This window comes from Piliocolobus tephrosceles, chromosome 19 (genome assembly GCF_002776525.5).
Source record: "Piliocolobus tephrosceles isolate RC106 chromosome 19, ASM277652v3, whole genome shotgun sequence".
NCBI classification, from domain to species: Eukaryota; Metazoa; Chordata; class Mammalia; order Primates; family Cercopithecidae; genus Piliocolobus; species Piliocolobus tephrosceles.
In genome coordinates, this window is record NC_045452.1 from 39,143,043 (window position 1) to 39,161,716 (window position 18,674).

General features: G+C 44.3%; 1 protein-coding gene across 1 annotated transcript in view; it reads left to right on the top strand.

Moving 5' to 3' along the window:
* DSCAM (DS cell adhesion molecule) overlaps window positions 1–17,448 on the top strand; it is a 703,505-nt gene extending 686,057 nt beyond the window's left edge. The window contains exon 33 of the mRNA XM_023193411.2: window positions 17,027–17,448. Within this exon, the coding sequence (XP_023049179.2) occupies window positions 17,027–17,325 (299 nt within the window). The 3' untranslated portion in view covers window positions 17,326–17,448. The remainder of the gene's footprint in view (window positions 1–17,026) is intronic.
* The last annotated feature ends 1,226 nt before the right edge of the window (window positions 17,449–18,674 follow it).

Below are 18,674 nucleotides of genomic sequence, written 5' to 3' on the forward strand. Positions count from 1 at the left end.
TTGACCCCTGGTCTCCAGCATCCAATCTTGACCCCTGGTCTCCAGCCTTCATCCTTGACCCCTGGTCTCCAGCATCCAATCTTGACCCCTGGTCTCCAGCCTCCATCCTTGAGCCCTGGTCTCCAGCCTTCAACCTTGACTCCTGGTCTCCAGCCTCCAACCTTGACCCCCGGTCTCCAGCCTTCAACCTTGACCCTTATTTTCCATCCTTCAACTTTCTGGCCTCCTACAACTCCACAAATACACATTCACTCTGTCTGGAATTCTCTCATTTCCAGCCTAACTGAGCTCCTTCTGTGGGATGATTGAAGATACACATTGTTGTAGAAACAGCTCTGTCAGCTTCATGGCAGAACAAGGGCAAGCTCCCAGCCAGGGTTCTGCGTCAGGTGGTCCCCAATGTGTGGTTCCTCATGGCTCTCGTGTGGGAACTGTATCCATCTTCGGATCTCATGAATCGTTCCACAGTGGGTGCTCCAAAACCATTGCTAAGTTCTGCACTTGCCTAAAGGACAGGGAAGATTTTCCAATCCCACTTTTATTCAGAGCTACTTTATTTGAGAACAATCATGAGCCTTAACAAAGTCAAAGCCCTACTTTTATACCTTAATGTAGCTTTTAAAGTTCACCAGCAAGCAGAAGGATCACAATATCGATGAGCTCTTAAAAAATGCATGAGGGCCCCCTGAGTACAAGCCAAGAATTGTAATCAAATCCCTGTACACGGGCCTCTGATATCAATCTCACATTATTTATTTAGGGTTTTTCCTGGTTGCCATTTGGGAGTGAAGATTCATTTACCAAGAGAGATTATTACTAGTTTTCATTACCATGCTGCAACATTAATATTAAACTCAAAAAGTGTTAGATCTCTTCTGCCTCTGGTATGGGTGGACTCTATGCTCCTCTTTGGGAACCAGCTCTTTGACACTGTAGTGTTGTTGCAAGTCTGGTCTCTGTGTTTTTTATTGAAATTGCTCAAACTCAAGGAAATCATCCTTTGCTTCTTACTTTTGCATCAATATCCAGCTCTATCCAGGCATAGATCTCAAACCTTGTTAGAAATTGATGAAAGTTCCTTTTTGTGTGTCCCCAGAGGAGACTGAAGCCCCAAAAACTGTGATTCACGTTCATTCCCACAAATTTGGGGAAGCATCTGCATGTTCACAGCCTCCAACTAACAAAGCATTGCAGAGGAGGAGGAAGAAGGCTATCGCAGAGTGCCTTGGAATATCTGGCCCCCAGAAATGCATTTCATTTGTTCCACCCTTATCCATACATTCCCAATACAGATGTATATAACCAGTTTTCAGAGGTGAGATAGCTCAGAGCCTAAGAAGGGCTCTTTTAGGCTTCAAGATGCCTTTAGAAAGTAGTGTGCCTCGTTCATTTGGCTAAAGGCGAGAGCACTGAGGCTCAAAAGGGTCACAAAACTACTTGGAGGCAGAAACAGAGGCAGAGACAGGATTTCAACACCAAGCCCTGCACTCTGTAACTACTGTTCTTTCCACTGGACTCAGCTCCCCCTTCCACGGGTGCCATTGGAGAAAGACCTGGGGGTTCTGCCTTCTGATTACAGTTTCATTGGGCCATCTCTTATTTTCTTCCATGAAGAACTGAGGTCGTCACTCCTTGTAGACTAGTATTCTGAGGCTGAGGGGTACAACTGCTTATCCTGGTTGAATTCAATGCTTTATAAGTAGAATTAAGGTGAAATAAGGAACACTTGGCATTATGAATTCTGATCATCTAAAGCAGAGTTTCTCAACAGCAGCACCGTTAGTATTTGAAGCCAGATCATTCTTCGTGGCAGAGGCTGTCCTGAGCATTGTAGGAGGTTGAGCAGCACCCCTGGCCTCTGACCAATAGGTACCAATAGTGGCACCCTCCCCTGCATTGTGACAACCAAAATGTCTCCAGACTTTGCCACATGTCCCCTGGGAACAAAACCGCCCTCAGTGGAGAGCCTCTGATCTAGTGTTCAGATCTTTTCCCCTAGTGTGGTGCCTGCAAGATAGCAAGAGCCATTGTTTGATGATGGATTAATGGAATGCACATCCATTATAGATTTTCTGAATCACTTCATTCTTGTTTCAGTATTGATTTTGCCATCCTTCTTCCAAGAACTGAAATACATTCAAACTTTGCATGTGTCCGAATAGATTGAGAAAGTTCAGGAAGTTTTGCTTTCCTGGGTTTCAACTAAAAGGAGGCAGGTTTAGTTCAGCAGTTTTCACACAGTCAGGCCAACCATGGCTCTAGTGCACCATGAGTGCACTAGAGTGGAGGGGGACGAGCTCTGAGTGCGTATCTGCTGATGGATGTGGGGCCTGAAATCTCTGCATTTCAGAACCAGAGGCAAGGTGGTGCTTGTGATACCTGTATGCAGAGTGGTTAGGGAAGGAAGGAGAAATCAATGCTGACTTATTTAATCAGGACTTTTGGAGACATTAATGGCACTGAAGGTCCCCAGAGGGCAGCAACAGAAGGATGAGAAATGAAGCATGATGTCAAATAATAAAGCATTATGCTGCAATAATGGGTAAAGCGTCTCATCCTCAAGGCGAAAGTCAAAGCAGCTGCCTGGGCTCCCTCCAGAAAGGCAGTGATGGGTGCAGCCTGTGATTTGCACTGGGTTTTGGTGAGGCTGATGAGGAAAGAATGAGAAATGGGTACCCCGGTGATGGATGGGCCAGTGGTCATTGTATGGTACACACATCTTTAAAGCTCCACAAGGGCCGTTCATTGTGGGTAATACACATTTATTCTCATAGCGCCCACCTTTCTGGTGCCCTCTTTCTCCACTACTCCTTACCACTGTCCCAGTTGGTAACCATGTTCTCTTTTTCCCTTCTCTATTTGTGACTCTGCCTCTAATTTTTATCTGTCTACGGATCTGTGTAGCTACGTTTCTTTCTTTCTGCCTCCCTCTGTGTGTGTTTCCATCTCTCTCATCCCTTTCTCTCTCTCTCTGTCTCTTCCCCCTCTCTCTCATCCATCCTCCCTCACACTCACCCAACCTCATTCATCTCAGCCTCCCCTGACCCTGATATGTTCCTGCATCTCAGTTCCTCAGTTTCCCAGAGCCCTTCTCTGTGCTTGGCCATCTCCATCTTCTTCATCCCTCACCCTCAGAGTGTCTGACAGGAAGGGCATTGGCCTCAAGGCAGAGTGCAGTGGGTTCATGGTGTGCAAACCCACCATTACAGCCCAAAGAAGTCAGCAGGGGGGACCCTGTCCCAAAGGCCCAGGCAGGACTCTGTTAGCCTTTGTATTCATGCTGGGGTTAGGCAGGAGAGACTAACTGGGTTTAGCTCACTGGGAAGGGGAAGGAACCGGCAGTGTGGGCAGGTAGGTGAGTAGAGCAGAAGGAGGGCATGGAAGTGAGTTCAAGCTCAGTCCCTCCTGCTGTCAGACCATGAGCCAGGTCCTCCTGCCAGCACTAGTCCTTTCCTTCTCCATGCCTCAATTTCCGCTTTCAGTATGCTGCTCTTCCAGTTGGATTTTCCCTCCCATATCTCTCTCCTCTCTCTCTCTTCCTCTCACTCTCTCTCTCACACACACACACCATACTTTTCTTGATGTTTATGCCCTGCTTGCTGTCTTATTGCACTCAGCTATCTCTTTGTCCCTCCCTGCTTCATGCTTTTACCCCTTTTCTTTTTTTTCTTTTTTCTTTTTATTATACTTTAAGTTCTAGGGTAGATGTGCATAACGTGCAGGTTTGTTACATATGTATACTTGTGCCGTGTTGGTGTGCTGCACCCATCAACTCGTCAGCACCCATCAGTTCGTCATTTATATCAGGTATAACTCCCAATGCAATCCCTCTCCCCTCCCCCCTCCCCATGATAGGACCCGGTGTGTGATGTTCCCCTTCCCGAGTCCAAGTGATCTCATTGTTCAGTTCCCACCAATGAGTGAGAACATGCGGTGTTTGGTTTTCTGTTCTTGTGATAGTTTGCTAAGAATGATGGTTTCCAGCTGCATCCATGTCCCTACAAAGGACGCAAACTCATCCTTTTTTATGGCTGCATAGTATTCCATGGTGTATATGTGCCACATTTTCTTAATCCAGTCTGTCACTGATGGACATTTGGGTTGATTCCAAGTCTTTGCTATTGTGAATAGTGCCGCAATAAACATACGTGTGCATGTGTCTTTATAGCAGCATGATTTATAATCCTTTGGGTATATACCCAGTAGTGGGATGGCTGGGTCATATGGTACATCTAGTTCTAGATCCTTGAGGAACTGCCATACTGTTTTCCATAATGGTTGAACTAGTTTACAATCCCACCAACAGTGTAAAAGTGTTCCTATTTCTCCACATCCTCTCCAGCACCTGTTGTTTCCTGACTTTTGAATGATTGCCATTCTAACTGGTGTGAGATGGTATCTCATTGTGGTTTTGATTTGCATTTCTCTGATGGCGAGTGATGATGAGCATTTTTTCATGTGTCTGTTGGCTGTACGAATGTCTTCTTTTGAGAAATGTCTGTTCATATCCTTTGCCCACTTTTTGATGGGGCTGTTTGTTTTTTTCTTGTAAATTTGTTTGAGTTCTTTGTAGGTTCTGGATATTAGCCCTTTGTCAGATGAGTAGATTGCAAAAATTTTCTCCCATTCAGTAGGTTGCCTGTTCACTCTGATGGTAGTTTCTTTTGTTGTGCAGAAGCTCTTTAGTTTAATTAGATCCCATTTGTCACTTTTGGCTTTTGCTGCCGTTGCTTTTGGTGTTTTAGACATGAAGTCCTTGCCCATGCCTATGTCCTGAATGGTACTACCTAGGTTTTCTTCTAGGGTTTTTATGGTATTAGGTCTAACATTTAAGTCTCTAATCCATCTTGAATTAATTTTCGTATAAGGAGTAAGGAAAGGATCCAGTTTCAGCTTTCTACTTATGGCTAGCCAATTTTCCCAGCACCATTTATTAAATAGGGAATCCTTTCCCCATTTCTTGTTTCTCTCAGGTTTGTCAAAGATCAGATGGCTGTAGATGTGTGGTATTATTTCTGAGGACTCTGTTCTGTTCCATTGGTCTATATCTCTGTTTTGGTACCAGTACCATGCTGTTTTGGTTACTGTAGCCTTGTAGTATAGTTTGAAGTCAGGTAGCGTGACGCCTCCAGCTTTGTCCTTTTGACTTAGGATTGTCTTGGCAATGGGGGCTCTTTTTTGGTTCCATATGAACTTTAAAGCAGTTTTTTCCAATTCTGTGAAGAAACTCATTGGTAGCTTGATGGGGATGGCATTGAATCTATAAATAACCTTGGGCAGTATGGCTATTTTCACAATATTGATTCTTCCTATCCATGAGCATGGTATGTTCTTCCATTTGTTTGTGTCCTCTTTTATTTCACTGAGCAGTGGTTTGTAATTCTCCTTGAAGAGGTCCTTCACATCCCTTGTAAGTTGGATTCCTAGGTATTTTATTCTCTTTGAAGCAATTGTGAATGGAAGTTCATTCATGATTTGGCTCTCTGTTTGTCTATTACTGGTGTATAAGAATGCTTGTGATTTTTGCACATTGATTTTGTATCCTGAGACTTTGCTGAAGTTGCTTATCAGCTTAAGGAGATTTTGGGCTGAGACAATGGGGTTTTCTAAATATACAATCATGTCATCTGCAAACAGGGACAATTTGACTTCTTCTTTTCCTAACTGGATACCCTTGATTTCTTTCTCTTGCCTGATTGCCCTAGCCAGAACTTCCAACACTATGTTGAATAGGAGTGGTGAGAGAGGGCATCCCTGTCTTGTGCCAGTTTTCAAAGGGAATTTTTCCAGTTTTTGCCCATTCAGTATGATATTGGCTGTGGGTTTGTCATAAATAGCTCTTATTATTTTGAGGTACGTTCCATCAATACCGAATTTATTGAGCGTTTTTAGCATGAAGGGCTGTTGAATTTTGTCAAAAGCCTTTTCTGCATCTATTGAGATAATCATGTGGTTCTTGTCTTTGGTTCTGTTGATATGCTGGATTACGTTGATTGATTTGCGAATGTTGAACCAGCCTTGCATCCCAGGGATGAAGCCCACTTGATCATGGTGGATAAGCTTTTTGATGTGCTGCTGAATCCGGTTTGCCAGTATTTTATTGAGGATTTTTGCATCGATGTTCATCAGGGATATTGGTCTAAAATTCTCTTTTTTTGTTGTGTCTCTGCCAGGCTTTGGTATCAGGATGATGTTGGCCTCATAAAATGAGTTAGGGAGGATTCCCTCTTTTTCTATTGATTGGAATAGTTTCAGAAGGAATGGTACCAGGTCCTCCTTGTACCTCTGGTAGAATTCAGCTGTGAATCCATCTGGTCCTGGGCTTTTTTTGGTGGGTAGGCTATTAATTGTTGCCTCAATTTCAGAGGCTGCTATTGGTCTATTCAGGGATTCAACTTCTTCCTGGTTTAGTCTTGGAAGAGTGTACGTGTCCAGGAAATTATCCATTTCTTCTAGATTTTCTAGTTGATTTGCGTAGAGGTGTTTATAGTATTCTCTGATGGTAGTTTGTATTTCTGTGGGGTCGGTGGTGATATCCCCTTTATCAATTTTTATTGCATCTATTTGATTCTTCTCTCTTTTCTTCTTTATTAGTCTTGCTAGTGGTCTGTCAATTTTGTTGATTTTTTCAAAAAACCAGCTCCTGGATTCATTGATTTTTTGGAGGGTTTTTTGTGTCTCTCCTTCAGTTCTGCTCTGATCTTAGTTATTTCTTGCCTTCTGCTAGCTTTTGAATGTGTTTGCTCTTGCTTCTCCAGTTCTTTTAATTGTGATTTTAGAGTGTCAATTTTAGATCTTTCCAGCTTTCTCTTGTGGGCATTTAGTGCTATAAATTTCCCTCTACACACTGCTTTAAATATGTCCCAGAGATTCTGGTACGTTATATCTTTGTTCTCATTGGTTTCAAAGAACATCTTTATTTCTGCCTTCATTTCGTTATGTACCCAGTAGTCATTCAGGAGCAGGTTGTTCAGTTTCCATGGAGTTGAGCGGTTTTGATTGAGTTTCTTAGTCCTGAGTTCTAGTTTGATTGCACTGTGGTCTGAGAGACAGTTTGTTATAATTTCTGTTCTTTTACATTTGCTGACGAGTTCTTTACTTCCAATTATGTGGTCAATTTTGGAATAAGTGAGATGTGGTGCTGAGAAGAATGTATATTCTGTTGATTTGGGGTGGAGAGTTCTATAGATGTCTATTAGGTCCGCTTGGTGCAGAGATGAGTTCAATTCCTGGATATCCTTGTTAACTTTCTGTCTCGTTGATCTGTCTAATGTTGACAGTGGAGTGTTGAAGTCTCCCATTAGTATTGTATGGGAGTCTAAGTCTCTTTGTAAGTCTCTAAGGACTTGCTTTATGAATCTGGGTGCTCCTGTATTGGGTGCATATATATTTAGGATAGTTAGCTCTTCCTGTTGAATTGATCCCTTTACCATTATGTAATGGCCTTCTTTGTCTCTTTTGATCTTTGATGGTTTAAAGTCTATTTTATCAGAGACTAGGATTGCAACCCCTGCTTTTTTTTTGTTCTCCATTTGCTTGGTAGATCTTCCTCCATCCCTTTATTTATGTCTCTGCATGTGAGATGGGTCTCCTGAATATAGCAGACTGATGGGTCTTGACTCTTTATCCAGTTTGCCAGTCTGTGTCTTTTAATTGGAGCATTTAGTCCATTTACATTTAAGGTTAATATTGTTATGTGTGAACTTGATCCTGCCATTATGATATTAACTGGTTATTTTGCTCGTTAGTTGATGCAGTTTCTTCCTAGCCTCGATGGTCTTTACATTTTGGCATGTTTTTGCAATGGCTGGTACCAGTTGTTCCTTTCCATGTTTAGGGCTTCCTTCAGGGTATCTTGTAAGGCAGGCCTGGTGGTGACAAAATCTCTCAGCATTTGCTTATCTGTAAAGGATTTTATTTCTCCTTCACTGATGAAACTTAGTTTGGCTGGATATGAAATTCTGGGTTTAAAATTCTTTTCTTTAAGAATGTTGAATATTGGCCCCCACTCTCTTCTGGCTTGTAGAGTTTCTGCCGAGAGATCTGCTGTCAGTCTGATGGGCTTCCCTTTGTGGGTAACCCGACCTTTCTCTCTGGCTGCCCTTAAGATTTTTTCCTTCATTGCAACTTTGGTGAATCTGGCAATGATGTGTCTTGGAGTTGCTCATCTCGAGGAGTATCTTTGTTCTCTGTATTTCCTGAATTTGAATGTTGGCCTGCCCTACTAGGTTGGGGAAGTTCTCCTGGATGATATCCTGAAGAGTGTTTTCCAACTTGGTTCCATTTTCCCCCTCACTTTCAGGCACCCCAATCAGACGTAGATTTGGTCTTTTTACATAATCCCATACTTCTTGTAGGCTTTGTTTGTTTCTTTTTCTTCTTTTTTCTTTTGGTTTCTCTTCTCGTTTCATTTCATTCATTCATTTGATCCTCAATCGCTGATACTCTTTCTTCCCGTTGATCAAGTCAGTTACTGAAGCTTGTGGATTTGTCACGTATTTCTTGTGTCATGGTTTTCCTCTCTGTCATTTCATTTATGACCTACTCTGCATTAATTATTCTAGCTATCAATTCTTCCACTCTTTTTTCAAGATTTTTAGTTTCTTTGCGCTGGGTACATAATTCTTCCTTTAGCTCTGAGAAGTTTGATGGACTGAAGCCTTTTTCTCTCATCTCGTCAAAGTCATTCTCTGACCAGCTTTGATCTGTTGCTGGCAATGAGCTGTGCTCCTTTGCAGGGGGAGATGCGCTCTTATTTTTTGAATTTCCAGCTTTTCTGCCCTGCTTCTTCCCCATCTTTGTGGTTTTATCTGCCTCTGGTCTTTGATGATGGTGACGTACTGATGGGGTTTTGGTATAGGTGTTCTTCCTGTTTGATAGTTTTCCTTCTAATAGTCAGGACCCTCAGCTGTAGGTCTGTTGGAGATTGCTTGAGGTCCACTCCAGACCCTGTTTGCCTGGGTATCAGCAGCAGAGGTTGCAGAAGATAGAATATTGCTGAACAGCGAGTGTACCTGTCTGATTCTTACTTTGGAAGCTTCCTCTCAGGGGTGTACTCCACCCTGCGAGGTGTGGGGTGTCAGACTGCCCCTAGTGGGGGATGTCTCCCAGTTAGGCTACTCAGGGGTCAGGGACCCACTTGAGCAGGCAGTCTGTCCCTTCTCAGATCTCAACCTCCGTGTTGGGAGATCCACTGCTCTCTTCAAAGCTGTCAGACAGAGTCGTTTGCGTCTGGGCAGGTTTCTGCTGCTTTTTTTGTTGTTGTTGCTTAGCTGTGCCCTGTCCCCAGAGGTGGAGTCTACAGAGACAGGCAGGTTTCCTTGAGCTGCTGTGAACTCCACCCAGTTCGAGCTTCCCAGCAGCTTTGTTTACCTACTTAAGCCTCAGCAATGGCGGGCGCCCCTACCCCAGCCTTGTGGCTGCCTTGAGGTTAGATCGCAGACTGCTGTGCTAGCAATGAGGGAGGCTCCATGGCCGTGGGACCCTCCAGGCCAGGGGTGGGTATAATTTCCTGGTGTGCCCGTTTGCTTAAAGCACAGTATTGGGGTGGGAGTTACCCGATTTTCCAGGTGTTGTGTGTCTCAGTTCCCCTGGCTAGGAAAAGGGATTCCCTTCCCCCTTGCGCTTCCCAGGTGAGGCGATGCCTCGCCCTGCTTCAGCTCTCGCTGGTCGGGCTGCAGCAGCTGACCAGCACCGATTGTCCGGCACTCCCCAGTGAGATGACCCCAGTACCTCAGTTGAAAATGCAGAAATCACCGGTCTTCTGTGTCGCTCGAGCTGGGAGTTGGAGACTGGAGCTGTTCCTATTCGGCCATCTTGCTCTGCCCTCCGCTTTTACCCCTTTTCTATGCCTTTGATTTCATGGATGAAAGTTTTAGTACAAGGGAAACAAAAACACGAAAAGAAAGAAGGAAGGAAGGAAGTTAGTTTTCATGTTACCTGAGACTGGATAATTTATAAAGAAAAAGAGATTTAATGGACTCACAGTTCCATGTGGCTGGGGAAGCCTCACAATCATGGTGGAAGGTGACGGGCACATCTTACATAGTGGCAGCAAGAGAGAAATGAGAGCCAAGTGAAAGGGGAAACCCCTTATAACCCATCAGACCTTATGAGACTCATTCAGTACCATGAGAACAGTATGGGGGAAACCACCACCATGACTCAATTACTTCCCACTGGGTCCCTCCTACAACACATGGGAATTATGGGAGCTACAACTCAAGAAGAGACTTGGGTGGAGACACGGCCAAACCATATTAGAAGGAAAATAAAGGAAAGAATAGAGAGAATGAGAGAAAGAGAGAAAGAAAAAGGAAGGGAAAGAAGGAGGGAGAAGGGGAAGGGGGAAATGTGGAGAAAGGTAGAGGGAAGCAAAGCAGAGGAAGTAACGCCATAGAGTTTGGAAATCATTACCAAAAATATGAGTGAATTTTTTCATAGCTGAGTTTACTGAAACAAGTACTAAGACCGGGCATTTGCCTTTGCCAGTGTTTATGGCAATGATAGATTTACACACAGAGATGCCGAGGGCATTTGCACACAGTGGAGGTGAGTACCCATGGCATGGTGACCCAATATGGTGACCTTGGAGTTCAAAGCACAAAAGATCCTCTGACTTCTCCTGGATCCCTGCTACTTTTCACTGCATGGGAGAACTGGAGAGGGTCCTGACTGATAAGCTATGGGGCAGGTGAGCTGGGGAGTGCTGGACACACCCATGAAGGCCCTGCTCTCTGTGGAAACACATTTCTTAATCCATGGAAGGTGTTCACGTGCGTTATCTAATTTACTCTTCACCAAAGCCTTCTATACTAGATTCTGCTATTACGCCCATTTTATGGATGAGGAAACTGAGGCCAGATCTAAAACTGTCAGATAAATGCAGGCAGTGTTATCCTGGCCTCTACTCCTCATCACCACAATTAAAGCCAAGGGCTAGTTTCTCCCATGTGACACAGGCAGATGGCAGAGTGCTGGGGGCGGGGGATGCTGTGCCAGTGTCCCCATGGTCAACACAGTCTCACACATCACGTATCTCTTTCTGGATCAATAACTGCGTGAGTTGTCTTGGTATGTGTAGGCATCTGAAGCACATGGGAGGACTTTTAGAGAGTCCAGATCCTCAGAGGCTTTGTTGATGAGCACATGGGCTGGGGTTTTAATGGACATAAGTGCCTATAATAACAGAGCTTACCGCTAACTACTCTGGTGCTCTCTTCTCTGTAAGTGCATGAATTATTGAGAGAACTCATTTGCAGCACGCACACAGTTGAAAGGGTGGGTGCTAATCAGAAAATACACATTTTTGAAGGGAGCTAATTAGAGAATCACACAACTTCGTAGAGTTTTACCTGAAAAACTGGATCAATCAGAGATATTGGATATTCAGAGATACTTGTCAGACCTGCAGTAAACACACACATGTAGGCATTGCATGTGAGCACTGAGCTGTTTCCATTATGAAGGATTTTTACTTCTCATCTGTCCATTTCAGCGACTGGAGGCCTCTTGATCACTACATCTGAAGTGGGAGCCCCTGCAGGCAGGATGCAGATATTATGAGTCCTATCTTTTGATTTCAAACACGTTTCTTCCTTCCAATCTAAGACCCGAACGTTCTGCAGTCCAGCGGGGACCACGATGCTATTACTTTGTAGGGGTTTAATAAGCCCTGTGTATTCAGTGGGGAGTCACCAGAATAGAGATTTATCCCCAAATCTGATGCAATACATTACGAATATGTCAAGTGTTCATGATTGAGTCGGGTCTCAGAAACAGCATGAGGCATTCTTGACCTGTATTTTTAAAGAACCCTGGAGATAAATGTCTGTTGCATTTCCTCAAATATACAAACATGAGAAAAATAATATTTAATAAAAATTAAAAATAAATAAGAAAATTAACATAATTTGTTTATCAGATTCTTAGGAATAAAGACATAATCACTTTCTGGAGATTGATTATATAAAACTACAAATGGCAAGATTGGTCAATTAAGATGTATTGATTCACATACAAAAGGATGTTCGCATTTCAAAAGAATTATTCAATTTATTTCTTAATGACAACTCTGTTAATGTCTTCATCACTTTTTTTTTTTTTTTTTGGAAATAATTAACACCTAGTTAGAGAGGACTGAAGAATAACTACCTTTTTTTGCAAATAATTAACACCTAGTTAGAGAGGACTGAAGAATAACTACCATAAAGGAACATAAGTAATTTTCAATGCCATGAAGTTTCATAAAGTTTTAAAAAATCAAATTATTTCATCTTTCAGGAACAAAGCTATTCTAGATGGCAAAATATTCCTGAACCGTCCACATTAGTGTCTATAATGAGTAGTCCTCATGCCATTATATTTTTATAAGCCAGAGTTCAGATGCATCAAGTTACCAAAACCCTTTTTACAAGAATGCCAAATTATGTAATTTCTTCCTATAAGAATGTTATGGGCCAGGTGCGGTGGCTCACGCCTGTAATCCCAGCACTTTAGGAGGCAGAGGCGGGCGGATCACCTGAGGTCAGGAATATGAGACCAGCCTGACCAACATGGAGAAACCCCATCTCTACTAAAAATACAAAAATTAGCCAGGTGTGGTGGTACACGCCTGTAATCCCAGCTACTTGGGAGGCTGAGGGGGGGAGAATCGCTTGACCCGGGAAATGGGAGGTGGAAGTTGCAGCGAACCAAGATTGCGCCATTGCACCCCAGCCTGGGCAACAAGAGCAAAACTCCATCTAAAAAAAAAAGAATGTTATGGCCCATTTATTGTCTAGGTATTTATTACTGAGCTTCCCTTGGATCCAGTTGACAGTAGGAAGCCAACGTTGAATTAGAATTGCCTTTAATTTCAGCGAGCCCAATCCGGTGTCGCTGGGTCATTTACTGAATTACATGCTGCCATTCCCAATGAAATCATATAATTACTCATCATCACTTAATAGAATAAAGATATCCTGAAAAAGCTAAATGGAATTTTGAATCATAACTACCAAGGGGTGCAACAATGTAATAACACAAGGACAAATAAATCATTTGGTGGATTTCCCAAAAATAAGGTCATTACTCCTGTTGTTGGGGGAAAAAGGTTCTCAAGAAGGGCAATAACATTTTGAAAATTTGTATGCTCATTTAAATTGTATAAAATGCTTTTTCACGGCTTCACTTGGCCATATTTATTTTTAGTTATCTTATACTTTTTTTTTTTTTTTTTTTTGAAATGGAGTTTCATCCTTGTTGCCCAGGCTAGAGTGCAATGGTGCAGCAACCTCCGATGCCCGGGTTCAAACGATTCTCTTGCCTCAGCCTTCTGAGTAGCTGGGATTACAGGCGTGTGCCACCACATCCAGCTGATTTTTCTATTTTTAGTAGAGACAAGGTTTCCCCACGTTGGCCTGGCTGGTCTCGAACACCTGACCTCAGGTGATCCATTGCCTCAGCCTCCCAAAGTGCTGGGATTACAGGCCAGTTCCCTTATACTCTTGAATAGTCCTCTCCTTCTGTTATGCTGGTTATTCTTTTTCTGTGGGTAAGCTTGAAGTGTTTCCTAAGGTTCAGGCTTTAAGCACTATCTAAACACACATCATTGCCCCGCTAGCAGGGCAACTGGCTAATGACAGCCCTTGCTTGGCTCAGGTGGTCTCAGATCCCCTCAGCCTGCACCTTCAGGGCCTACAGGCCCACAGGGGCTGGATGAGGAAGGCTCAATTAACTATTGTTGGCATACAGTAACATAAGGGAAGCAGGGAATATTTTGAAGCAAAAGAAACAAGAATATTCAGTTACTTTAGATTCAGAAAATGAGCAATGAGTCATCCTAGTGCTACGTTTCTACGATAAAAATACCTACTAGATATCTTGTCTTGAATGTCCCCAGCTGCATCAAACTCAGCAGGTCTGAAACTAAACCCTTCATCTTTTGTCATCAAAGTACGATCTTTCCCCTATACACCCTTTCACAGTTAGTGGTTTCACTGTCCACAGAGTTTCCTGAGCTTAGAGCCTGGGAAGGAGTCGCCCCCAACCCCTTCCCCTCTCTCACCACTCCCACTTGTCATTGACTCTGAAGCCGCCTTCCTTGGGCCCCCTTTGTATCTCACAATTTAATTCCCTCTCTCACATCCCGCAGCTTCTCCTGAGCTCAGACCATTATCATCTCTCTCTCCCTGCACATCCTTTTCCCTGGGCCCTCGCTCCAGGACCACACACCATCAGCCCATTCTCTAGCCAGAGTTTTGCACCTGGTATGACATGAGTTATGGGTGTGCCAAGACGGTGAGTCCTTCAGACCTCAAGGTGGCCAGAAGCAACTCCTTGGGCTCATCCCAGTGTGCTGCACAAATACCCCTTGTCTGTCTGCCTATACCTCAAAAAGATAAAAGTGGGAAGCACTGACCTGGAGAATGCACACTGCCTATATCAAAACAGCAGAAACCCAGACCCAGCGTCAGTCCAGCTCAAGCCAGGCAGCGTTGGTTGCAAAGTGGACTTGGTGGCTGGGCCCTAATTGTGCTCATGCATTGCAAGGGGGTGATGGGATGCTTTAAAGCCTTGAAACAGGGCCCTGAAGATAGGAATGAGAAGGAGTCAAGGCCAGGTGGCTCATGCCTGTAATCCCAGTGCTTTGAGAAGTTGAGGCAGGAGCATTGCTTGAGGCCAAGAGTTTGAGACCAGCCTAGGCAACCAAGAAAGACCCTGTGTCTCCAAAATATTTTTAAAATAATAATAATTATCCAGGCACAGCGGCGTGTACCTGTAGTCCTAGCTATTCTGGAGGCTGAGGTGGAAGGGTTGCTTGAGCCCAGGAGTTTGAGGCTGCAGTGAGCCATGAATGCACCACTGCACTCCAGTCTGGGCAACAGAGCAAGACTCTATCTCTTGTTGTTAACAAAAAAAAAAAAAAAAAAAAAAAAACGGAGTCAAGAGATACTTTGCCAGTAGAATTAACCTGGAGAGAAAGGTGTCAGTGTCGCCTCTGAGGTTTCAAGGATGGAAGGATGGTGATAATGTTACACAAGATGGAGCACACAGGAAAGAAGCAGCATTTGGGATTGGGAGGGGATGGAGTTGGCCTTCATTAACTGAATTGGTAGACTGTGGTATTTAGAATTCCAGACGGACATTCGTGTGGAAATACCTAGCAAAGCACCTGAAAGTCATATCTAGGGCTCAGGAGAAAGAGCAAAATGGAAAAGATAGATGGGAAAGCTATTTATAAAGAGATGAGGAAAGCAGCCAAGCCTTTCGAGAGAGGGCTGAGAGCAGGCCACTGGGAATACTCTGTAACATTTAGAGGAAAGACAGAGAAAAGGATCCAGTCAAGGAAAGTGAGAAGGGGTGGCCAGAGATGTAGGCAGAGATCTGGAAGACCACAGTGCCCTGGCAGCTGAGAAGGCCAACAATAAAAATTTCAACAGCATCAAATGCTATAGTAATGCAGGTAGGAAGAGGACCAAGAGGAAACCAGAGAATTTGGCAATGAGAGGTCAGAGTTGACCTTTCAGTAGTTGATGGTGAAAGAAGCTGTGTCAGTTCAGGTTTTCTGAGAAGCGCCTATCAAGACAGATTAGACACGCAAAGAATTTCTTGGGGAAATTCTTATGAAGAACGAAGCAAGAGGAAGCAGGAGGTGGCAAGGAGAGTCCAGGGACCATAACAGAGGTCTGACACCTGTGAGAGGAAAAGAGGAAGGAGAGATTGGTTGGAGGCACCTCAGGCTGCAATGCACCTCTGAGAAGGCTGCAGTGAGGCTGATGGGGCATCCCTGAGCAAAGGATGCCTGTTAGGGAGATCCCGCACTGGGCGGGGACGGCCACGAGAAAAGCCCTGTCATGCTTGTCATTGGCTTGCAGCATCCCAGAGAACTGGCACCTCCCTGCCTGCAGCAGATGCTCTTGGTTTTTTTGTTTTGGTTTGGATTTTTTTTGTTTGTTTGTTTGCTTGTTTGTTTTATTGTTTGTTTTTGTTTTTTTGAGTCTTGCTCTGTCACCCAGGCTGGAGTGCAGTAGCATACTCTCGGCTCACTGCAACCTCCTCATCCCAGGTTCAAGCAATTCTCCTGCCTCAGCCTCCCCAGTAGCTGGAACTACAGGCACCCACTACCATGCCTGGCTAGTTTTTGTGTTTTTAGTAGAGACGGGGTTTCACCACGTTGGCCTGGCTGGTCTTGAACTCCTGACCTCAGGTGATCCTCCTGCCTCAGCCTCCCAAACTTCTGGGATTACAGGCATGAGCCACCATGCCCAGCCAGCAGACGCTCTTGAAGGAGACCTGAGGTTATGTTTACATGGCACCACAGAAGCCAGAGCGACACTGAGCAGGAAGTAGAAATGCTAGAACTCTGGTCTAAGCTGCTGTCATCTCTATACACAGCATGGCTGAAACAGAGAGCCACACAGAGGTTAGCAGGTAGGCAGGGCCTGGTAAGGAGGCCATAAGCTGTGGCACTTTCACCCAAAGCCATCATAAAGACCCAGAACTAAGTGGCTGGCCAAGGTCACAAGGTTTCATAGAATTGCCAAGACGAGAGCCAGCTGTCCATCATTCTTCCCTTGACATCCCTGGTCTCTCCTCCAACCCTGTGCTCTCCCTGCACTTCCAATCACGTGCCGGATTTAGTCTATCACCGTTCCTATACAGTGGACGCTGTTGCCTTTGATGTATGTTTTTCTGTCAACGATGGTGTTTTGAAGGATTCTGTTACCCCCATTCCTCCATTTCTGTACAAGTAAGTTAATACAAGTAAGTACTGTAGGAAAATGAGCTCCTCCCGTGCCTAACGAAGAGGTAGGAGGACGATTCCACCTGTCTTTGTGGTGAGCGCTGATGGAGGATCTTGAGAAAAGCACTTGTGTGCAGCGGTATTCTCGTCTCTAAAACCCGCATGGCCACCCGCATGCGCACACGGTATTCTGCCGGTGTTTTAGCAAATGAAAACACCAACTAACTACCCTGTCTTTCCTTCTAGGTGACCTCATACATTTGCCTCCATACCTTAGAATGGACTTTTTGTTAAACCGAGGTGGTCCAGGCACCAGCAGGGACCTGAGCTTAGGACAAGCATGCTTGGAACCTCAGAAAAGCCGGACCCTGAAGCGCCCCACGGTCCTGGAGCCCATCCCGATGGAAGCCGCCTCCTCCGCCTCCTCCACGAGAGAAGGACAGTCGTGGCAGCCGGGGGCCGTGGCCACATTACCTCAGCGGGAGGGGGCGGAGCTGGGACAGGCAGCTAAGATGAGCAGCTCCCAAGAATCACTGCTCGACTCCCGGGGCCATTTGAAAGGAAACAATCCCTACGCAAAATCTTACACCCTGGTATAACAGACAGCATGACTGGACAGCGGTTGTAAATACAATTCAAACAATTCAATCAAAGCTACCTTTTTTTTACGGAATTCCAATATTTATAATTAAAGAAAATTGCCAAAATATATTAAAAAAAAAGAGAGAAAATACTGAAACCACAGACAGTGCAAAGACTCTCCTGCTTTTTTTCTGTCTGAGTGTGAGCTCCATCCGCCTGGGCATCTGATTTTTTGGGAAAGAAGTCCAGTTTTATGATCTTCACAGGCTATTGCATTTTTACTGATTTTCTACAAAAGTGCATGGGGGGATTAATTAAACCTTCTGAGTGGAAGTTCTATCACACAAGAGGCAAGAAAGAAAAGAGGGTGGGGGGGCGAAATTACCCTATTTGTGATTTTAAAAGGAACATCGATTTGCGGGCAGGGGAAAACTTCAGTCACGTTTGCACACCTTTCTTTCCCATTAGAAACCGGGCTCTCAATTTGGTCTTCTTTTGTTGTTAATTAGGATGAGTGCCGTCAGTGAAGGGGTGGGGGGGAATCAATTTGATTTTCTTTTTTGTTTCTTTTTTAATTTAATGAGACACTCTTTGCATTTTGTCTAAGCGAAATAAAAAAGAAAAGGTTGTCTGCCTTTATTTCCATGTCTGCTTCTCTCGCCTTCTACCAATGGCCTGGTCCTTCTTCCCATTGGTACTTCTGTTCGGAAACACCAGGCCTGAACCCAGAGCTCAATTCAATAAACCAGAGTCGATAGTAACACCCTGAACTCCTCAGGAATCTCCAGGAAGCACAAAGAAGGTGCAGCCCCTGCTGTCAAACTGGAGACGACAAAATGCAGGCTGGTCTCCACCGCAACCAGAGCCTAGCCCAAGAATTCAAAGCCCCTTGCAAGGCTCTGCCCCTTGCCTGCCCATGGCCAGGGTTCAACTGACTGTAACCTATGGGCCAAATCCAGCCTCCTGTTTTTTTAAATAAAGTTTTATTGAAACAAGGCCACATACACTATTTGCTATTGTCTATGGCTGCTTTCATGGCACAGTGGTAGAGCTGAATAGTTGTAACAGAGATGGTATAGCCTATGAAGCCTAAAATATTTATTACCTGGCCCATTACAGGAAACATTTGCCAACCCCTTGCTCTGGAGTCTGAAATGTAGCCTCAGCCTAGGCAAGATCATGCATCCTACCCTGCATGACTTTTCCTATCTCCACTATGCCTGGTATCCAAATTTGTGATAGACCATCTTAATAAACATTGCCTCAATTCTCTGTAACCAGAGGAAAGTGATGTTCCTCTATGATAGACCATCTTAATGAACATTGCCTCAATCCTCTGTAACCAGAGGAAAGTGATGTTCCTCTA